This window comes from Parasteatoda tepidariorum, chromosome 7 (assembly GCF_982258835.1).
Source record: "Parasteatoda tepidariorum strain Cologne lab strain chromosome 7, Ptep-v5.0, whole genome shotgun sequence".
In the NCBI taxonomy this organism is placed as follows: domain Eukaryota; kingdom Metazoa; phylum Arthropoda; class Arachnida; order Araneae; family Theridiidae; genus Parasteatoda; species Parasteatoda tepidariorum.
In genome coordinates, this window is record NC_141761.1 from 107,316,728 (window position 1) to 107,338,217 (window position 21,490).

The 21,490-nt window shown below is 29.1% G+C and overlaps 1 protein-coding gene across 4 annotated transcripts in view; it reads left to right on the forward strand.

Moving 5' to 3' along the window:
• The window catches only part of bs (serum response factor blistered), a 38,170-nt gene that overhangs the window by 8,524 nt on the left and 8,156 nt on the right, over positions 1-21,490 (forward strand). For all 4 annotated transcript variants that reach the window (XM_016072657.5, XM_016072656.5, XM_016072658.5 and 1 more), the window contains exon 3: positions 20,067-20,166. In XM_016072657.5, coding sequence (XP_015928143.1) covers positions 20,067-20,166 — 100 coding nt within the window. The remainder of the gene's footprint in view (positions 1-20,066; positions 20,167-21,490) is intronic.

Consider the following 21,490-nt stretch of genomic DNA (forward strand, 5'->3'; position numbering starts at 1 on the left):
GAATCAAAATTATGTCTGCATGTCTTTGGATCATCCTCGAGGATGTTTTCCAGACCGTCACCAATAGCCCATTGTGCAGCTCTACTTCGATGTAAATAAAATACCTACCTACCGAAATAAATTTCCCTGTGCTTTTAATTGAAGCTGGCAGTTTTTCATCTTGGACTTTGATTTCACAAAACCCGTGTCTCAATTTAAAGCTCCCAAGACCAACCGGTACTCATTTTAAATATTGGTATCTATTTATTCCTTTATTGAAAAACAGTGCTTTTTCGTACAACATGACGTCCGAAAGAGGTTGTCCTTATGAATGTTTTTTCGAGAACAAATGATATAATGCTTTATCTGCATCTTCAAAATAGTTTTGCGATTCATCTGCCCTTTTTCTTTGTTTTAGACTGATAACAAACCTCAAAATTGTTCGCTGTTCTTTTTAAATATAATCTTCGTTCTTTTCAACATCGATACAGCTGATGTGCCTTTGCTGTATTCAGACGATATGCTGTTTTCGTTTTCGTCTTTCTTTTATCTTTCAATAATCTCATTTATTTTTATGCTATGATAGCACGACTCCTTTTCACTAACTCGACATGTTTGAAAACACCTACGCTGACAAAAAGTGTTTTAAGTCTGAGATCATTTCAAAACTTGTTTCACCTCCTCACTTTTTCTCTTGGGAGAAAAATAGAAACCTGTTCCCCTGCTAAAAATTACTTTGCTACCCACATTGAAAGTGGGCACAACGAATGATCGGTTCATTTCAAGGTCATCAGGAGACAAAAAAATCCTTCTTCGTACTTTTTTCCAGATTTGACAATAAACATGTTTGCGAAAAAACTCTTTTTAGTTTGGTGACTCATGGTTATAAAAGGATTCAGATAATTGGACAATCTGATTAATTGACGTTCGGATAATCAGCACTCTACTGTAGTTGCTGATTCAACTGCTAACTGCCACTAGTAGAGAACTTGTTTGGATTGGTGGATAAGTTTTCTAAGCTTGTTTAACCAAAGAATAACAGTATACACAAAAGAAAATTTGCTGCCAATGTCAAACTATAAGATGATAAAGATGACTATATCGTAAAACAGAAGACGACTTTAAGATAAGACAAAAGATGACTATAAGATAAGACAAAAAATCAAGATGAGATGGTAGAGCAGACACACAATTCTTTCTGCATTTGTTAATGAAAAGTTAATAAATGCGGCTTAAAAGTAATGTCATGACTGTTTTCAAGGATATATATACATCTGTTGTAATTTTAAGACTGTAAATCTACATTTATAGCCAAGATATTGAACAGTCAACAGTCTGAATGAACAAACTTTGAAAACGGTTTGTTTAATTTGTTGCTGGTTATTTGATCAGTTTCTAAGCATTTTCAAAGTAAAAAATAGACTTCTTAATTGCTTAAATTAAGACTTGATACAAACTTTGCTGCCACCAGTAAGAAGATTGATGAACACTCTGAGACTTTGTATTCAGAAATAAAATAAGTACAGTCAGTGAAAAGTTCAAGAAGGTAGATATGGAGTTAACACTTTAAGAAAGTACTTCAAAGGGAAACAAATTCTGTAAAAAAATCAAAGGATAAATAAGGTAAACTGGAAGGTAAATTGTTAAAAACTATAAACTATTTTTTTAAAACTGTATCAGGATAAAAGTATTGAAGTGAGATTTTGTCTAATGAAAGAAATTTTACACAATCTTCCTTGGTTAGGCCCTACAGAAATTTAATAAACTTTGTTACTGAAGTCCTTTCAAGCATCTCTAAAATAATTCTACTTTTCATTTAGCTTTCAAGTCATTCAGTTAGCAGATTTTCCTCTTTATAATATTATATAAAACTATATTCAAGTAATTTCTTTTTGTACTAAACTAATGGTTGGGATTAACTTAATGTTATACATTTCTTTTTATCTAACTGTACCTATCTTAATCTCCATTTTACATTGTTGCAAATAAAAAATTTATAAAAAGGTTGGTGCTTATATAATACAATGTTTATAACTTATTTTTCATATTACCCATTACCTGCTGTACTCGTAAGAAACATCACCAAAATTTGATTGTGTTTTGATTTTTTAAACTAAATAATTGTAGCTTTTGTTGCGTGTGAAATATTTTTTTTATTTTTTTTTTTGTACGAAGTGGTTGTGTTTTGAAAAGAAAAAAGGACATAATATAAGTAAATGGATTACTCAGAACTTGTTAACCCAATTAAAAAATCCCTGCATACTATGAAAACTATATTATCTACATTGTGTCAAAATTTGAAATAAATTGGTTGAACATTTTGCTAGTTGGAAACATAGTAAGTAAGAAAAACAAAGTTTCAAGTTAATTGTTTTTAAAGTTTTGTAATAAATTATCCATATAAATGCATATAATGCATCCACCAGGTCTGTTCGATGGTACTTCTCAATCATTTTCAGCAGTTTCAATTGCATGTCTAGTCCTTTTTCTTGTCGATTCACCCTTATATGACGTCGCGTCTGTGAGTTGCAGGCAAAATTCATTGGCTATCTTCATTTTAAGCACATTCTTTGGCTACTGGGCTGACATTTATTTTTCACTGTTCTGTAACGGTGAATAACCCATTACAGCTTTCATTAAAAATTATTACAGCTAAATAAGTTGCAACATAAACCATCTGTATTAGGGGTGCATGCACAACCTTTTTGAGTGAAGTGCCACTTGCCCAGCCGGTTGACTAACGAAGGGCTACATACATATTTAGTTATGTAGTTGGCAGATATGATTATTTTTATATAAATGCTTGTGTTCAAAGCAATAAATTTTTTTCCGAAAGAAATCAGCAATGTATTTGAAGATTAAATACTCCTAATTATTAATATTCATTCAAAAATGAAAAACTGATGCTATGCGATAAAATCGTAAATTTGGTGAATAAAAATGTGTTTTGTCGAATTATTTTTTCACTAGAAATTTTTTAAAAATTAATCTCAATCCATCAAAATTACATCAAAATGCCTTTTTTTTAACAAATCAGTATTTTTTATTTGATTGCAGTAGTTTTTGGTAAACGTCTCGCGTAACCAATTAGAGTTGGTTCCAAATTATATAAGACTGAAGCAAACTAAAAAAGAGTTTTCGATGGCAGAAAAATTAATCTTAAAAAATTGTTAAGATTTGCATTTAGCGAAAACTTTCGAAAATTGGCGATTACTTTTTATATTTGGCTAATTTACTGACTAATAATTTGAAATCCTTAGCGCGGGCTCTGCATATATAAATAATAGGGGGGAAATGTAAATTCTACAAAAATATAAACTAATACTCATGGAATGAAAGTGTAAAAAATAATTAAATGCCGAACCCCGTTTGCTAGGAGGAGGTATCTCATGATCCCTGATAGAAGCCTCTTTTCAGAACCTATCTTAGGGTCTCAGAGGAGATCAACCTAGCCCTGATAGATACTAATATTTTTGTTAGATTGTTTGAACTCAATTCCTGACATGAGTAGCTTGTTTTTGTTACTTATACCTCTGATGATTTATTTCTTGTGCCCCTGAAACTGGTCTTGGAGCAACTGACTGTCTTCCTACCCAACTTCAAATCAATAGATACCAGCATGCCTTAGAAGTAAATGCAGTTTATGCTGAATGTTGAACTGTCGTTCATCACACAATCATGTCATTGATCACAAAACTATGCCTTAACGTCCATGACCCCATGGATAATAATGGGTTTTTATTACCCCATGGATAATAATGGGCAAATAGCTTTACTTAAAACATTACAGGTAGATTTTCAAGAGTGACGCATCTTTTCTTAAAATAAAAAATGAAATACTCTAATGAAGTGAAAATGTTAAAATTGATGTTTAATTGTTCTTTCTTAAAACTTCAAAGAGGGCGCTAGGGAGCTTGCACTCCCTACCGGTTTACTAATCCAAATGTGTTTTACACACATTAATATTGTACCAATTCTGCCATAATTATAGCTATTATCTTTAGTTCATCGGTAATTTTGTTCTGATTTTGTAATAACTAATAGTTCATATCTCAAACCATTCTAATTATCATTTCTCATTGTTATGGAATAACAAACCATAATTAGATCTTTAAAAGATTAAAACACATATGCGCAAAAACAATTTATTATAAATGACATTACAAAAAAAGGCAACATTTGTTTAATAGTTCTCAATCCGTGGTTTCCAATTTTTCAGCTGCGGAATCGTAAACGATTGACCTTCTCTAGAATTTAAACCTTATAAAGTTCATTAATATTTAGGAACATGAATAATAAAAATATAAAGCAAAACAGAAAATGTCTACTCATTATTTTGAAAATATTATAAATGTAATACATAACAAAAATTCATAATAGTAGATGGAATTATTGTTTTAGTGAGCTGTCATTAGAAGCAAATACACTAATTTAATGTAAAAATAGTTGAAAAATAGACTCTAGTGCTATTCTGTGAATAGCTTTATGTTGCCACTTATAGCACTGAAAAATTATTTTAATAGTTAGCTTTCAAGATAGTGGTTAACGAAAAAATGCTTCTATTTGTAATGAGTAAGATCACTTGTAGAGTGACAGCTTACACAAGTTTACTTTAGCTGATACAAGTTATAAGCAGAAAAGGACATTTTAATTTTATTCTTTTAAGCAGACTCTTGTGAATTTGATGGTGTTTAATTTTGTAATATTTCTAACAATCAGAAATTTAAAAGTATTATGGGCACAAATTATGAAAATAGAAACAAAATGGGGTGTATATTTTCCTAAAGTCGAAACCTGTTTTATATCACTTAGGGGTGCACCTACGGCCTTCTGGCTGCTGACGTGCAGCCCTTGAAAGCTTTCAATTTTTAGAACTAAAAGTGTAAAAAAAAAAAAAAAATGAGGAAATTAACTTCCCTAACTATAATTTAAAAAAAGAAAGAAAAAAAAACTATAAATACTAAATGTTTAACCTGCTGTGAAAGTGGCCCTTCGCTCAAAAAGGTGCTTAAACTTTAGAACAGCAAACGCATTATTTAGAGAGGAATGTTTTTACTTTTGTTTCTCTTTTGATAAAGCTTTTTGAGAATTTTGACTCATTCACTCAAAAAGCTATTATGCTTTTTTGAGTGTTTTACCAGCTCATAAATTATGTTTTTTCTGATTATTATTTTGTTAGATTTTATTTTCATTGCTAAATTTTAAGTGTGTATAATCAATACGTATTACGTCTGGCCAATTTAGTCAGAAGAAAACCCTGCTCTAGATAAATTAGTTAGTGTTCAGCATTGCTGTTCCTAACTTCTCCAATCCATTGTAGTTACTACTAATCATTTTTGAGTGAAATTGCGTATAATTCTGCGCAATCCTTTCTGCTCCCACTTGTTTAATTTCCTCAAAGTAGTTTTTGGAATATTTTGCCACATCTGCTCCAGACCATGCATTTTTTAGAGTCCTAAAAATGTGAGACTTGCTCCAGAAAATTTTTTTGTTACAAAAGAGATATTAGTATTTATTTCACTTCGATATGAGTCCTTTTGTTTTTTAAAAAAACTCTATTTTTCAGTTTTTATTACAACACAAATAAATTAAGTTTTTTTTCTGCTCCAAAAATGTGAAATTGCTGTTTCGAAAGTCCTCAATCACTAAACTGCATTCACTTTTGATATTAATTTTAATATTTTTTTGCAGCTTCAAATTTACTTTAAAGCTTTCTCAACACCTTTATTTTACTTTTGTTAATTTTGTGTTTATTTTAATGAGAAGGTGGCATTAATGAAATTTGTTATGTTACCCTCTTAGCAGTCTCCCATTCAGATGCAACAGCCGAAGTTCCATCACCACTTTGAAGAGTGCCAACAGAACAGAGAGGAGAAGCTTCCTCCATTTTATACAATTTAACACTTCATTGGGGACCATGATCTCTATTTTTTTTTTTTTTTTTTTGGTGATTGTGTTATATCTGTCTGGAAAGTTTCAAAAAGATATTCAAATATCCCATTTTAATTCTAGGCTTATTGTAAGCCCTGTTAGCAAAAATTGAGTCAATTTCAGCCCTATCTTTGTAAATAGAAATGGATCTACAATGTCATCTCAGTCAGACAGAAACTCTTAAAAATTGAGTAAACTGGCAAATGCTATGGTAATCTACAGTACCTGCTGCAAAGTTTTTGCTGCCAGAGAGTTAAGTATCCATCAAAAATATGTTATGGCTCAATGAGTGAGCATAAGACTTACTAAGAATTTTTTTTTTATAGCTTACTACTGTTTGCTGAACCACTAAATAATGCTTCTTGTGACTCATGTGTCTGGATATCACTTTGCATCATATATCTTATGACTCTTTATTAGTGATACGCCTTCTCTAATACTATTTCTACACTAAGTTGTTAATAATCAACTGTTCTCCGATGCATTTGTTTCTTTACCTAAAGATTGTCAGCATTACCATCAGTTTAATTATTTTTACAAGAAAAGAAATTTTTAATACTGTTAAGCAGGGCTTGAATATTGCTTTGCTCTGTGATTGTTATTTTAACAATCCCTTTGTAAAACCTCTTGAGTCGGTAAATTGTGTCTAAGAATGATGGAGAGATGAAAAATCTGTATTGATGCCATAATTTAATTGTAATCAAACACTGTTATTAATGAACTCTTTTCAGTTGGTGCTAATTATGGCATCAATTTTGAAACTTTCTGGACAAAGGTAATATTTAATCACGCAATGTTAAAACGTGGATCCTTGTATATATATATTAATTATCCTGCTGGCAGGGTACAATTAAATTTCTACTGTTTCTCAAGCTTTATTATACTCTGTTTACTAGCAACTTTCATACCATGCCACCTTCTGTTATTAACTCTATGATATTTTTTTTTTCTTTTTTAAAGTTTTAATTTTCTTTTAAAAATTGGCTTTGTTTCTTTTTAAATCACTGCTTATTAACTTGGGAACGCTTTCACTTGACTAGTGTAAGTATAGAATATTTCTCTCTCGTTAATTTGTGTTTCAATGTTGCCATCCTGATAGTAGCTCATTCTAATTGCATATTATTTACAATAATTGCATATTATTTACGATGTGTTCATATTTGAAGACTTGGATGCAAGAAAGGAACAGGTCCATTATTAGGTAGCATTTTTTAAAATTGCCAAATTTGTTTTGTTTCTATATCTGATGTAACAATGGTTTATCTGGTGTGTGCCTGTCTCATTAACTGAAGCAGGGTTAGGGACATATTATATTCGGTCATATAATAAAAGTGTGGCAATCTGAGATCTCTTTACCCGGAACTTGAGCCTTTATGAAAGGTATATGTCCGTCATAATATTAAAAGGAAAATTGCTTGTGCTGAAAGTCGTTAGTATCTTTGGAAGTAGGCACACAAGTTCATTTCTAAAAGACGATCCAACGCTGAATCTGTCAGATTATAAAAATGCAAACATGGAGCTACCAGTTTCTTGCAGGCATGTCTTCTGTTGAAAAATATATCACTTTCATTTTTTTAAAAATTATTTTAAGAGCAATAATATAGGAAAAACATAAGAAATAATATAAACATAGGAAAAAGACAAAAAAAAGAAATATTATTTATTAATTTATGCTCATAATTTTATAAATCTGTCAAATTATAAAAATGCAAACATGGAGCTACCAGTTTCTTGGAGGCATGTCTTCTGTTAAAAAATATACCACTTTCATTTTTTTAAAAATTATTTTAAGAGCAATAATATAGGAAAAACAACATAGGAAATAATGTGAACATAGGAAAAAGATGAAAAAAAAGAAATATAATTTATTAATTTATGCTCATAATTTCTATGTATACAACAATGCCAGCTGTATTTTTTAACACAATGCCAGCGGTATTTTTTAATTATTTATTTTTTGTTTTGTTGAAAGAATGAAGTAAACATAGTTTTCAAAAGTTCTACTTTTTGGCAAGTGTTTAAGTAGAATTTGCTCTCCCCTCAAAAGAATAGTGTGTTAAATTTAGTTTAGTAATGAAACAAGATCTTGAGAAAATGAAAAAAATAAGGAGTTTAGTGTGAAAATTTGCTGCGTTATTGTCATAGTTTGTTGTCTCATTGCTTAAATATTTTCTTTTAATTACCATTAGGTTTCTTCCTTCTTTAACTACAAATATTATTTTTAAAATTTAAAACAATAAAGATACTGACAGGTATATTGCTAGATTATATTATGTTTAACCTATATACTTGTAAAATAATAAGTATTAAGGAGTCTAGAAGTCAATGTCATGTTTTTTATTAATATTAAATTCATTGTTAAATGAGTGTTGTTGTTTTTTACATACGTGAGTTTTTATTCTAATATATAATATTATCACCCCTAAATATTAATAAAATTTTGTCTTGTGTGCAATTGGACCTTTAAAACTCATTTTTTTAGTCCAATGTCCAAAAATCTCATTTTGATAATTACTAGCAATTTTTCGATTTTTAAAAAAAGGAAAGCATTTTGGCAGCAGCCCGTTAGAAATCAGTGGGTTAAAGGTCTACAATAATCTTCCAAAATAATGCTTGTGGCTGTGTGGTTAGCATTGTGCTCTACACGCTTTTGCTACCCAGGTAAGCTGGTGCCCATCATTCTGAAACTGGGTGGGCTTCGAACTGCGACTGAGTGCCGATCTTTAGTCCTTCACAATGGCGTTGTAGGAACGGGTCCATAGAAGTCGAATTCTTGGCCAAAGATTGCGCCACTTGAAAGCAAGAACAATCGCACTCCTTACCTTAATGGCCTATGACAACAACAAATCAATAATTAAAAAAAATATTAAGATAAGATTTATTTGTTGGCTAATTATGCTTGTCGATGTCTAAATAGTTTTGTACATGGAAAGTTCTTCCAACTTAATTTCTGATTGACTTTCCCTATGTAAAATCTTTTTCAACAACTATACAAGTTGGTAGGTATGCACATATTGTCCAGGTTTTGGCACATAATTACATTTCGAAACATAATTGCCTTTTTAGGATATAATATCGCACTTGATCAATAACCCTTTACATTTGATTTAAAAATGAGGCTTAGTTTATAATTCTAAAGTTGCAGTATTTGGACGCATTCAACTGGAGGATTATCTGCAAAGTGTATGAAAGTAATTGAGGTATTTTATTAAGATTTTTAGAACTCGGGCAGGCAAGATTGATATGATAAGTCAAAAATATTTCTTTAAAATCTGATTTCATTGATTTTGGCAGTTTTATCCAAAGAAATAAGGCCCAAGTTTTAGAAGTAGAAAAAAAATTAACAAATGTAATTACATATTATTGTTTTTAGATTATGTTAAGCTTTACTAATACACTTTATTAGAGCTTTGATATAAAATTGTAATTAAAATAAAATCTGAAAATCTAATTTGAATTTAAAAAAATCATTTTTGCTAACTCTGCTCATGGAATAAAAACCTTCATTAGTTAAAATGACCAAACATGAAATTTTAAATGGGCGAATCGAGAGGCTATTAATTTATTTACTATTTTATGAATTTATTTTTTTATTTACTAATTTTTTATTTAGTACCTATAAAGATGCAATAAGATGGAGATAAGCTCTTTCTAAATATTCAATAAGAGTTTTTGTTCTGATCTTAAGAGCAATTTAAATCCAATTAAGAATTCTATGATCGCTGAATTTGCAAAATATTGGATTGAGGGTTCATTCACCTTTTTTTATTTATTTTTTATTTTTAAAAATAATAATAATGTTAGGTTAGGTTTGAAGTTGCTGAAACACGTGAAATTAGCGTCTAGATGGATATTGGCCGACTCTGAGATTTGGACCAAAACTCAATCCCTTTCCAAAAAATAAATAAATAAGTTCAAAACATTTTTGTTTATTTTCATTAAAAAGAATAAACTTTTTCTATAATCATTTCCAGCCATAAATAAATATAAAGCAAAATAGGAAGGCACATTTTTTTTTAAAGCACAAAACATCATTTTATGCTCCATGCTAGATTTTTCATATTTTCTTTTGCAATTTGTCTGGAGAAGTTAAACACCAGATTTTTAGACACCAAAATGGCATGCTGGTTGTTATTGAGGTTACAAAGATAATTCTCTTCAATTAGAAAAGTGGGTGTAATCAGTTTGTTGTAGCATAAGTCAATGCTCAGCCGAAGAAAGCTAATAAGAAAGTTCATATTATTGTTTGTACATGGAGTCTTTAAGACAAATTGAATGAATAATGTTCTCAGGTTATGGATAAACAGACTGGACCAACTGAAAAATCCATCTGTTTGATTTCTTCAGTGCTCCCTTGTTAAACGTGAGTTTGTTTTTGGTCCCAAAGCAGCAAAAAATTTTAGACTTCCTTTCTAGAAAAGTTCTCACATAAGAATAGCTGTCATTCTTTTTAAATTTAGTGAGTTTAGTCAACAGTTTATTAAAAATACTGATGTACTATTTTATTTTATTTATTTATTTTTAGTTCCAAAACTGCTGAGGCATGTCCATTAGGCTTATTGCATTGCTAATTCTAAAATTTCGAAGTTTGCATCTATTCCACAAATTGTAAAATTGATGCACTCTTAAAGTGCATTTTGATCAGTGCACTCTCACTTTATGATATACATATAAATAAATAAAACATTCAATATTTTCTTGATAATGCATTTGAAAAATGATTAGCATTTGAAAAATTTCATTAATCCCTTAATCACTTTTTAAAAGCAATCAAAATTAACAGTTCAATAATCACATATATGTCAAATTTGTACATTAAAGGAACATTTTTGGATTTGTTTTAAGACAATTATTTTACCACAGTGGTTTTTTCTTCTGAAAGTTTCAGAAATTATTTAATTGCAAGGATATTGAAATTACTAATATTGAATTTTATATTGATTATTGCTAAATCTTTTCTTCAAATGGAAGGAACATTTTCTAATTGGTGTTTTTTTTTTTTTTTTGATTAATAAGTTTCCTTGCTTTGTAATTTTTACTTTTTTGAGTCTTTGTTATTGAATCATAAAGTAATTAAATAATTAATAGAAATTTAAGAGACCCAAATAAAAATTTAAGTCAAGAGTAATTAAATTATTAATAACAATTTAAGAGACCATTCATTAATATACCCATGTAACATGATTTTTTTAGATGTTCTACGTAATTCGCAATGCATCTTTATTGATTCATTACTGATCAATCATAAATTGTTAAAACAATTTCTGTAGCAAGTCTTAAATTAAGTAAGAGCAATACTGAGCATGTTTTGAGAGCTTACTCATGAAATCTATTTGCTTAATTTTTTTCAGTGTCCATTCAGATCCGTTTTGAAAACTCTTAACTACAAGAGCAGCATACTTTTAAAATAAATTACCATGTTAAGAAACTTATTGTCCTACTTGTTAGTAATTCTCAATATTTTTACGATTTTTACTTTACTGCTTTTTTTTATTTTCTTCACACCAACTAAATTATTCATATATTGTGATGCCTGAAATTAACATTGGTTATTTTAAATCCATTTTTAAAACTTATATGACCTTTTTTTTAAACTATATTTAGTCCGAAATGTGTAAGGAGCCCTGGAAACATTGAAAACAAACTTATAAAGAAGTCAATGATGCCTTATTAATTTTTGTAATAAATACTTACCGAAATAAAATAAAAAATAGCTATATACTGTAAGTACTATAAAGCAAAATTAAAGAGAAATGGCATAATTAGAAAAGTTAAAATTTGCCATATTATTGACACCAGTGATATTTAATTTTGGTAATGGGCACTACTAGTATTATGGTAACTTTGAATTTGCATTAATCTAAGTTGAAATTACTTAGACAAAAAGTTATAGAGGAGAGAAATAAAGTGATATAATAATTTTTTCCCTACATTAGTGTATTAAAAAGCTATGTTTGATATTTATGACAATATATATTTATGAAAAATACCAAAAATTAGGATGGGTGTTATACTACATGACGAGTTTCATGTTGCTTTCTCCAAACTTAAAGTTCTCTTGTATCAATTAAATATATGGACGGTTGGACTGAATGTAACCTAAAACCGTAAGACATTTAGAAAGCATCTGTTGTATCCCTCCGTTTATGTTATGCTTATGAGGCGACGTGTGAACAGGCTTAATATTCTAGGTTGTTTTATCATTGAGATTTGTGTTTAAATTTACGCTTAATTTTACCATTCATAAGAGTTTACTGTAATTTATAAATTCTAACCGGTCGTGAGCCTAAAACAAATTTAACACAATTGATATCACAGCATAAATAAAGTACAAAGTTAGCCCTGTTTTGAGTGTTATCCCTTATTTGGCTATATTTGTAAAAAATAGCGGCGTTAGTTTCATTTTGGGTTTGCCTCACAGCAAGATGCAGAGTCTTCCAAATTCGTTTGTTTGTTTTGTTGAAAGTTAAATTGAAAGAACACGTTATATTGAAAAAACTTCACGTATAATAATATTGGATAGCGTGTCTTTTCAAGCTTTTTTAGGTGTAAAAACCAGTCGGAAGTAGTAGCCGGAAAGTCTTATGGTGAATTTTGACCCCCTGTGCCATCTGCCCTTAGCTTTACACGGTCAATTATCCATAGCAGTAGGACATTAAATGAAGCAACATCATTCCAAACTAATTTTACATAAATTATCTTTCTTTATCTTGTAAATTTTCTCAATTTACAACATTTTTATTGTTATTTTAAGAACTTATTTGTGAAAATGTGTTTTACAAGGTAAGTGCTGCCTTGTTGATTTTCATGCGATTTCCTCTAGATTAAGGTGATGCACGAAAAAGTTTGTCCTTTACTTGATTATGGTTTTGAAAATAATGGCTATCTAAATTTATATTTTTGCATTGAGACATAAATATTATTAATGCACAGCTTGTCTACTCCTTGATTAGCAAAGTTTGTCTACTTTTCAGTTGTTATCTTAAGCTTCACTTTTGCATTAAAAATTTCATCAATTACTTATTTAATGGTAGAAAAATTTGATTTTTTTAAAATTTCAAGTTTAAGTGACAACGGCTAGAGAAAACTAGCTGCTAACTCATGGTATTGTGTTAAACTAAAAATGGGGGGGGGGGGAGATCTTACTGTCTCTATACCAGTTTTCTTGACCTTGGACTCCAGGGGGTGTATAGTTTGTCTGAAGTAAGAACTCCCCTTGCCCTCCTCTAGAAAAAGTTAAGTTTGAAGGAAATTTCTTCTGGTAGTTTCAAAAATGAAGTATTTTCACAGCAGAAAGAAAACACAAAAGATTCCTATAGTTTGTCTTAAGTAAGAACTCCCCAAGCGATTTGTCTAGACCTGTGGTGGTGACTGTGGTAACGAGGTATAACTTTCAAGTAAGGGTGTGGGATTATTGTTTAGGATAAGTTTTGGCTCGGAACGGCAAGAGAAAGAGAATCTTTTTCTTCGGTCTACGGTGTTAGCCTTAGAGTGAAGAGAAACAACCCTCTCTGAAATGTGCTATTCTTATTTCCATAGCTGCAGACGGCCTCAGACTTTGTGGCGGGGGAGTTCTTATCGTAGACAAACTATAGGAGCAGGCGTTCCAGTTGGGTGGGCAGCCAAATGCAGAATCATCAATGTTTAGTCCCCAAGCATGCTTGGTACTCATTTTATCGAGTTACGAAAGGGATAGAAGTTTAAGTCAGCCTTGCCTGGTCCAAGAATTGATCCACGGACCTATAGCACATGGGCATGAAGCGCTACCATGCAGCCATTAGAATATTTTGTTAAATCACTCCATGTATGGCATTTAATTTATGGTTAGGTATAGGAGAATTCTGTGATACGTTAGAAATAACTTAGTGGCTAGCAATACATTCCCAAGTTGTTAATTAAAAATAAATAGATTACAGGGTTTTTATGAGTACTAAAATTTAAGTTTTCTATTCATAGAATTTATTTTAAGTTTTTTGACTCGTAGAATTTCTTTAAAAAAATACTCCATGTTTGATTCTTAATTTTTCTTAGACTTTCAGGTTCTTAAAATGTTATTTCTGGTGTGAACCTGACATTTTTTTTTTGTTAATCTAATTATGAAAATAATGTTCAGGCTAGAAAATAATGTAAGATAGTAATTTAATAATGTAAATGAAATTTTCCATTTGATAAGAAAATGCTCATTTCAAGTTAATTATATGACACAAGTTTACTCGCTTTGAAACACTACTTATTCAAGCTTAGTTGACTTTTGAGGGAACTGTAGCCTATAGGTCACCTTATACCTATGCCAATTTTATTTAAATGTTTGTTTCAATTATGATAAGCTAACCTTATTTGCCAAAATGTATGTAATGTGTAAACATTCTTTGCTAGATAGACATTGCAATTAATAAGTTTATTTATTTTTAAAGTAATCATAAATAATTTTGACATTGCAAGAAAAATGGCAGTTTTTGAATATCTGTTCGCCATTGCTGTCATAGTTTCAGTTATTGGCAACTTTTGCATGTATATATTCAAAATATATTTTTATACATTGTGAATAGAGAGTATGTATAAAAATGCATAATTGCTTAAAAGAAACTGCCTGTTTTATTATATAGAATAAAATATGTTTCACAAAATTTTATTTTTTTAAAAGGAATCTTTTGTTATTTTTGTATAAAATGTGATAGTAGTGTATTGTCAGTACCAAACAGAAATTTAAAAATATATATATATATTTAAAAATAAGTGTTTTTAATTCATGTGGTATTATGATTGGAATATTTGTAACAATTATTTTAATAAAATGTTAATGTCTTTAACTGTTGATAAACATAACATTCATTAATAAAGGATTTATAAATATTTTGAATTGTAGTCAATTTTCTTTGCTTTTAAGAACATTTTTCGAATTTAACAAGATACGCATTTTTATCATAAACATTTAACAAACTCTAATTAAAAAAAAAAAAAAAATAAGTAAATAAATAAGAAAATTAATGACTTTCCAGTAAGTTTTTTAGGTAATCTTGGAAAATTTTTGTATACTACTAACATTTTTGATAGTTAGAGTGCTTAGTGGTTTATAATTTAAATATAAGGAAATATGTATTAATTTTCTAAAAATATTCATCTTTTTGTTTCTATTAACCATAGTTAATAAAAATATGAGGAAGAGGGGGCTAGTACGAACATAGGACAAAAGTTTAATAAAGATAAAAAGGTACACTGCTCTAAGTTTTTTTTATTTATTATTTTTTTTAAGAGGCTAATATATAGGATCTTAAAATAATTTTTTTTTTATCATAAGAGATATCAAATAAATATGCAATTATTACAATAGCAAAACATCCATAAATGGGAATCCAATTCCATAGATATTCATTAGAAATTTTTCCTTTTCAAGAATTAACTTTATCCTTAAAGCACTCTTTTTATATAAAGAATAATTTTTAAAAAATTATTAATCATATTAAATTTTTTTCTTTAAAACATTTACTTGCTTCACAAACATGTGGTGGTTTACCTCTCTAAAGATAAAAAGGTTTAAAAACATTGCTTTAATTTGTTTTTTTCTTTCCAAGAGGCTAATATATCGAATCGTAGGAAGTATTTATTTTTTATCATAAAAGATATCAAAGAAGTATGCAATTGTTACAATAGCAAAACATCTATAAATGGAAATCCAATTCCATAGATATTCATTAGAAATTTTTCATATTCTGCAATTAAATTTATCCTTTAGGCACTTTTTTTTTGTAAATAATTTTTAAAAAATTATTAATCATATTAAATTTTATTGTTTAAAAACATTTACTTGCTTCACAAATATTATGTGGTGGTTTACCTCGCTAAAGATAAAAAGGTTTAAAAACATTGCTCCTTAGATTTTTTTTTCTTTCCTCTAGAGAATATATAGAATCTTAGAAAGTAATTATTTTTTTATCATAAAGAAAATCAAACAAGTATGCAATTATTACAATAGCAAAACATCCATAAATGGCAATCCAATTCCATAGATATTCAATGGAAATTATCCCCATTCGGCAATTAAATGTATCCTTTAAGCACTTTTTTTTTAATATAAAGAATAATTTTTAAAAAATTATTAATCATATTAAATTTTTTTCTTTAAAAAAATTTACTTGATTCACAAATATTATGTGGTGGTTTACCTCTTTAATAATGAAAAGGTTTAGGAAAATTGCTTTAAGTCTTTTTTTTTTTTTTTTTTCTAAGAGGCTAATATATAGAATCTAAGGAAGCAATACTTTTTTTTATCATAAAAGATATCAAACAAGTATGCAATTATTACAATAACTAAACATCAATAAATGGGAATCCAATTCCATAGATATTCATTCGAAATCTTTCCTGTTCGGCAATTAAATTTGTCCTTTATGCACTTTTTTTATATAAAGAATAATTTGTGAAAAATTATTAATTCAAATTTTTTCTCTAAAAATTTTTTACTTGCTTCGCAAATATTACGTGGTGGTGTATATTTTTCTTCTTATATTTTTTGATAAAAAATAATTTCCTAATTTTAGCTTTTTCTCATTAATTTTAACTCCCTCATTAAAAGAGTTCAAATCAAAATACTACCAAAACTGCGTGTATTTTACCTTCACAAATAGCCCTATAACACAAAGATAGCTATAAAATTCTTTGAAAAAAAAAAATCAAAATTAAGCCAGATATGAATGTTAGAAGTACTAATATTATAGGGTGAGGTGGGGTAAGTGTCAAAAAAAAGTTTAATATCTGCAAACTATCTACTATTTATGTATATTATGTATTAACTTATACAGTATGTTAGTTAAAGCTGTTGATGAACTTTCTTCTGATTTGATTGAAACCTGGCAAAAACTGTTAATTTTGGTTCAAACTGGTAGAGGGACATCTAAAAACAGAACTACATAGAAATTTAAGAATAAGCTTCAAAATTCTATTTATTATGAATTGTTTTCTGAGGTGGTATATGGTTAGGTTTAGGTAAGTGTTTGTATAAGGGATATTTTTGTTACTTATCCGTTAGATTTAGTGAGTATCTAGTGCTTTATATTTTGTAATGAAATAGCTAATAAATAATTTACTAATTCGATTGTAGCCATACACAGTAATTTTAACACAGAAAACAAAAATTGTTTTAAATTTTATTTTTTAAAGAGAAGAAAGATAGGGATGAACAGACATGTTATACAATTAAAAAAATTATCAAAATAGTATAGTTGTAAAACTTTGTGAACATATTTATAGATATGACTTTCTGCATTAAGCGAACCCGAACCGCGGAAGGAAATTTTTGTCTCAAATTCTCTTTTTCCTTCATTACTAATTTAAAAGAGAGAAAAAGTGAGTTCAGACAAACTTAGAATTTGTCATGAAGTTTCGAATGCTGAAAGAATACTTCAAAACATTAAAATGTAAACAGATTATTGGAAGAGAAATTCTCCATTGCGTAATCCTAAGTTATCATCTCATTATTTATTTTTATTTGTATATTTTAAAATTTTTCTTTTCACTATTTGAAACATGGCTTACTTTAGGTTTGTCTGAACTCACCTTTTCTAAATTTTAAATTAGTAATGAAGGAGAAAGAATTTGCGATTAAAAATTTCTTCCACAGTATGGTGTCCTCATAATGTGCCAGTATTTTTTTGGAAAACAAAACAAATTTCTTTAAAAGAACTAAAATAGAATAAAAATACGTGTCTGCTGTAAATAGTAAAAACACTTAAAATTACCACTATAGATATTAATGTTTGAAATTCTCATTTATATTTCAAATAAAACCAAAAACTATTACAGTTTTCTTGCTTTTTGATGAAATTGTGGGGAGATACACTGCTTCTAAAGGGAAATCTGATATTGATAACCATGAACATTACTCCTTAATTTAATAATACGAAAAAAAATATTTTTAGCATTAATTTTTTAAATATAATTATAATACATAAAAGCATTTTTATTTTGAAAACAATATTTTCATGTATTTTTTAGGGAAATATATACTCATTTTTGAAACAATACCCACTTTACCCCTCTCTGGGATAAAGTGGGTATAACAAAACATGTTCTTTTGAATGCATTACTGTAAGAAAACAATCAAACAAAATAGATAAGTTAGGCTTCATATTTAATTTATATGAATCCGGTATATATAATATGCATTAAAATTTTCAGTAAAATAAATTTAATGGCTTGTTTTTGGAGCCGTCTTCTTTCTTTCATTTTTCTTTTTTTTTAAAGCTTGATTTTTATATCCACTTTATCCTATCTGACTCGATTGTGCTTGTGCAAAAGAAATTCATAATTTTTTCCCTTCATTATTTACTACTCAACTATGTTATAAAATTTATAAAAATAGTCGAGTTTGCATATTGCTAAAATTTATAAAATTAACAAAAAAAAAAAATTATATTTATTATTTTTTTTTGTTGAAACTTTTAAGAGTCCTCATTGTGAACTGTTATTTTTCATCCAATACAGAGAGGCAACAGGTAGAAAATTTTCTAATTGTAACAGCTACCAACTGTGTACTGAGTATTAAGGAATAAGTGTTGCCAGACAGAGATATAAAAAAATAAAATAGAATTTGAGAGATATATGGCTCACTTCAATAATACATAAGTTTGCATCAGGTTGTTAAAGCAACTAAAAAAATTTCCTTGTTGACTACTTTTTTCAACTTGTTATTTAATATTTGTTGTTAGCAGGAAAAGTTAGAATCAAAAGGCAAAACTGATAACTTTTTCTTCATCCATTTTATAGTTGTATCAATATTAATTTACCTACTGCTTTATTGTTAAATTCATAGTTTGTTTTATAGAATAATAAAGGAATTACAATTTAAAAGATTTATTTCCTCCTCCAAAGTTTTGCTGAATTTGACTTTTTGTTTTAATATTTAACTCATTTACTGTGGATAAAACTCACATAGGATCACTAAAAATGTCTATGAGAAGCTTTTTTTTTATTTCACAGCATGTGCGATAAAGTCAATAATTCTTGAAGCTGACTCCTAAGCATTTTTCTTGGCTCTTGAAACTTCGTAACTTTTGTCAAGCCCTTAATATGTTCCATTGCTTATTGAGCCTCTTTGTCTCATAGACTAATTATGTACCAACTTTTATCCTCTTCATATATATGTGTGGGATTTTTCATACATTTGTGAAATTTGCACAGCTCTTTTGGGGTTAAAAAAATATGGTTATAAAGAATTTTATATGGTCTGTAAAATCTGCAGTATACTCCTCTCAGTTAAGATTAACCACAACCTGACGCATTTTTTTTTTTAACCACTGTTATTAAATCTAAAAATGCCAAATTTATATTATGCATTCTAATTATATCATCTTGAGATATTATATTTCTATCAACCAATTTGCAAAGTAATTTTGACAACTTGTGGAGGTATTTGCATGGTGCGTAGCTTTTTTAAAAAGTGCTTAAAGGTGCTTATTTTTGATTTTCGTATTTTAAAAGCCCTTAAAGGTGTTTTTTTCATTGAGTGTTTTTAAGAAGTGCTTAATAAAATGAGATTTTCGAAAAGTGCATGTCGATTTTCACCATGTATTTTGTAAAAGCATGCTTTTCTCATTGTTCTATTCAACGTTTTCACAATTAAATCAACCACAATCTATTTTGGTGTACAGTCAGTCGTTGGGGTGTGAAAGTGCCAATCATTTTACATGTTTGATGAAATACATGCGAGGCCTAAGCTGGGTTCGATGAGATTATTGTACTCTCATGTGCAACTCTGCTGCATTTTGCAAGATATTCTCAAGGCTTCATTTCCCCCTCTTTGATATTGAACCTAAAAATCTCTTGATCATTTTATAATGGCTAATATAATCAAGAAAAGAGTTCTTTGTCAGAAACTAGTTATTTTATCATGATCATGTAAAGTCTTTGAAAATTATTTTGTGTTTTGTTGATGTAAATATTTTTTTAGTGCTTAAAAAGTACTTAAAAGGTGCTTATTTTTTGTTGAAAGATTTGTTTTACAATTTAAAATTTCCACTATGCACCCAAATTATGGAAATAAATGAAAATGTACCATATACTTATATTTTATACTAAACCGTGATAAAACTTATAAATTTTATTATTATTTATGCCTAAAACTTTATCAAGAATACTAACTGAATTTCATTTTTTGACAGATGCCGGACAGTCCAGATAATGCCGGATACTCTCCCCCATCTCCACCTGAGAATGTTTCTGACAACCACCAGAGGGTTATAGGTCAGGCTCTCTCATCAGGTCAGTATCTTGGTCACACAGTTGCATCTTACAACACTTTCTAAACTAAGTGGTGAGCATGACAGCCCAAAGAGAGCCAAGGCCTAAGTGCCCATATCAATTTTCTTGACCTTGGGCTTTGGGGTGCAGGAGCAGATGTTCCGGTTGGGTGTCAGCCAAATGCGCGACTCCCACTGTTTAGTCCTCATTTTATCAACCCACAGAAGGGATAGAAGGCTAAGTCAATCTTGCCCGGCCTAAAGATTGAACTCAGGACCTGGTGTCACAACACTTTCTTTCATTAGGTAAATGGTTGTGGTAGGAAACAAGGTAAATGGTTGCAAGGTTGCCACAGGCAACTATTCCTCTTCCTGATTCCAAGGAAGTAAACTATTAGATAAGAAATTTGGCCACTTTGATAATTTGGCTATTATTTTCATGATTCACAGTAGCAAGCTGAAAAAGACCCACCCTGGTTTTTTTTTTTGGTGGGTCCATTTGAAAGAATCCAGTGGATATATTCAAAATTTTCTGTATTATTATAAATATGTATACAACTGATTTACTGTACAATAAATTTTACTTCAAAAACAGAAATTTTTTCATTTGTCATTTAATCGAAGACTTTTAGACAATTGAGAACAGACAATTTATATAAATTGAAATGTATTTAACTTTTTTAAACGCATACTTTAGTTTGTCTAAAGTAAGAACTCCCTAGCCATTCGTTTGGATCAGTGGTGTTGACTATGGGAACGAAGAATAACTATTTCAAATAGGGGTGTGGAGTCATTGCTTAGGACAGGTTTTGGGAAAGGTTTTAGAAAGGGAATCTTTCTCTTCGGTTTATTGTGTTAGCCATAAAGTGAAGAGAAGCTACCTTTCCTGAAATGTGCTATTCTTGTTTCCATAGCAGCAGACTTTTTGGCGATAGAGTTCTAACCATAGACAAACTATAATATGCCTTTAATTAAGATGGAAAATGAAGTATCTGTTCTAAAACTCATTTCTATCTAAATGTATGCAAAACTTTTTCTATGGTTGAACAAAAAAAGTTATTTGCAGCAAAATTTGTTATTTAAGTGTTGTTTTTTTTAACCGTAAAGAATATGTACAGTTTAATGCCTTAATACTTCATTTCTAAATTTATTTGAAAATCCTAATTAATTCTTTATTTAATATTTTGATTTAAGACAAAATATTTGTTGAAAAATTTAATTTCATCATAAAAACAATAGGTTTTGGATAAAATCTTTCGCTGGATATCGGGCTCCCATCTCTGTCTTATTTCCAAGTCTATTTTTCAGTTTTAGGTGTATCAATTTCTAGATGAGTGGTTAATTTT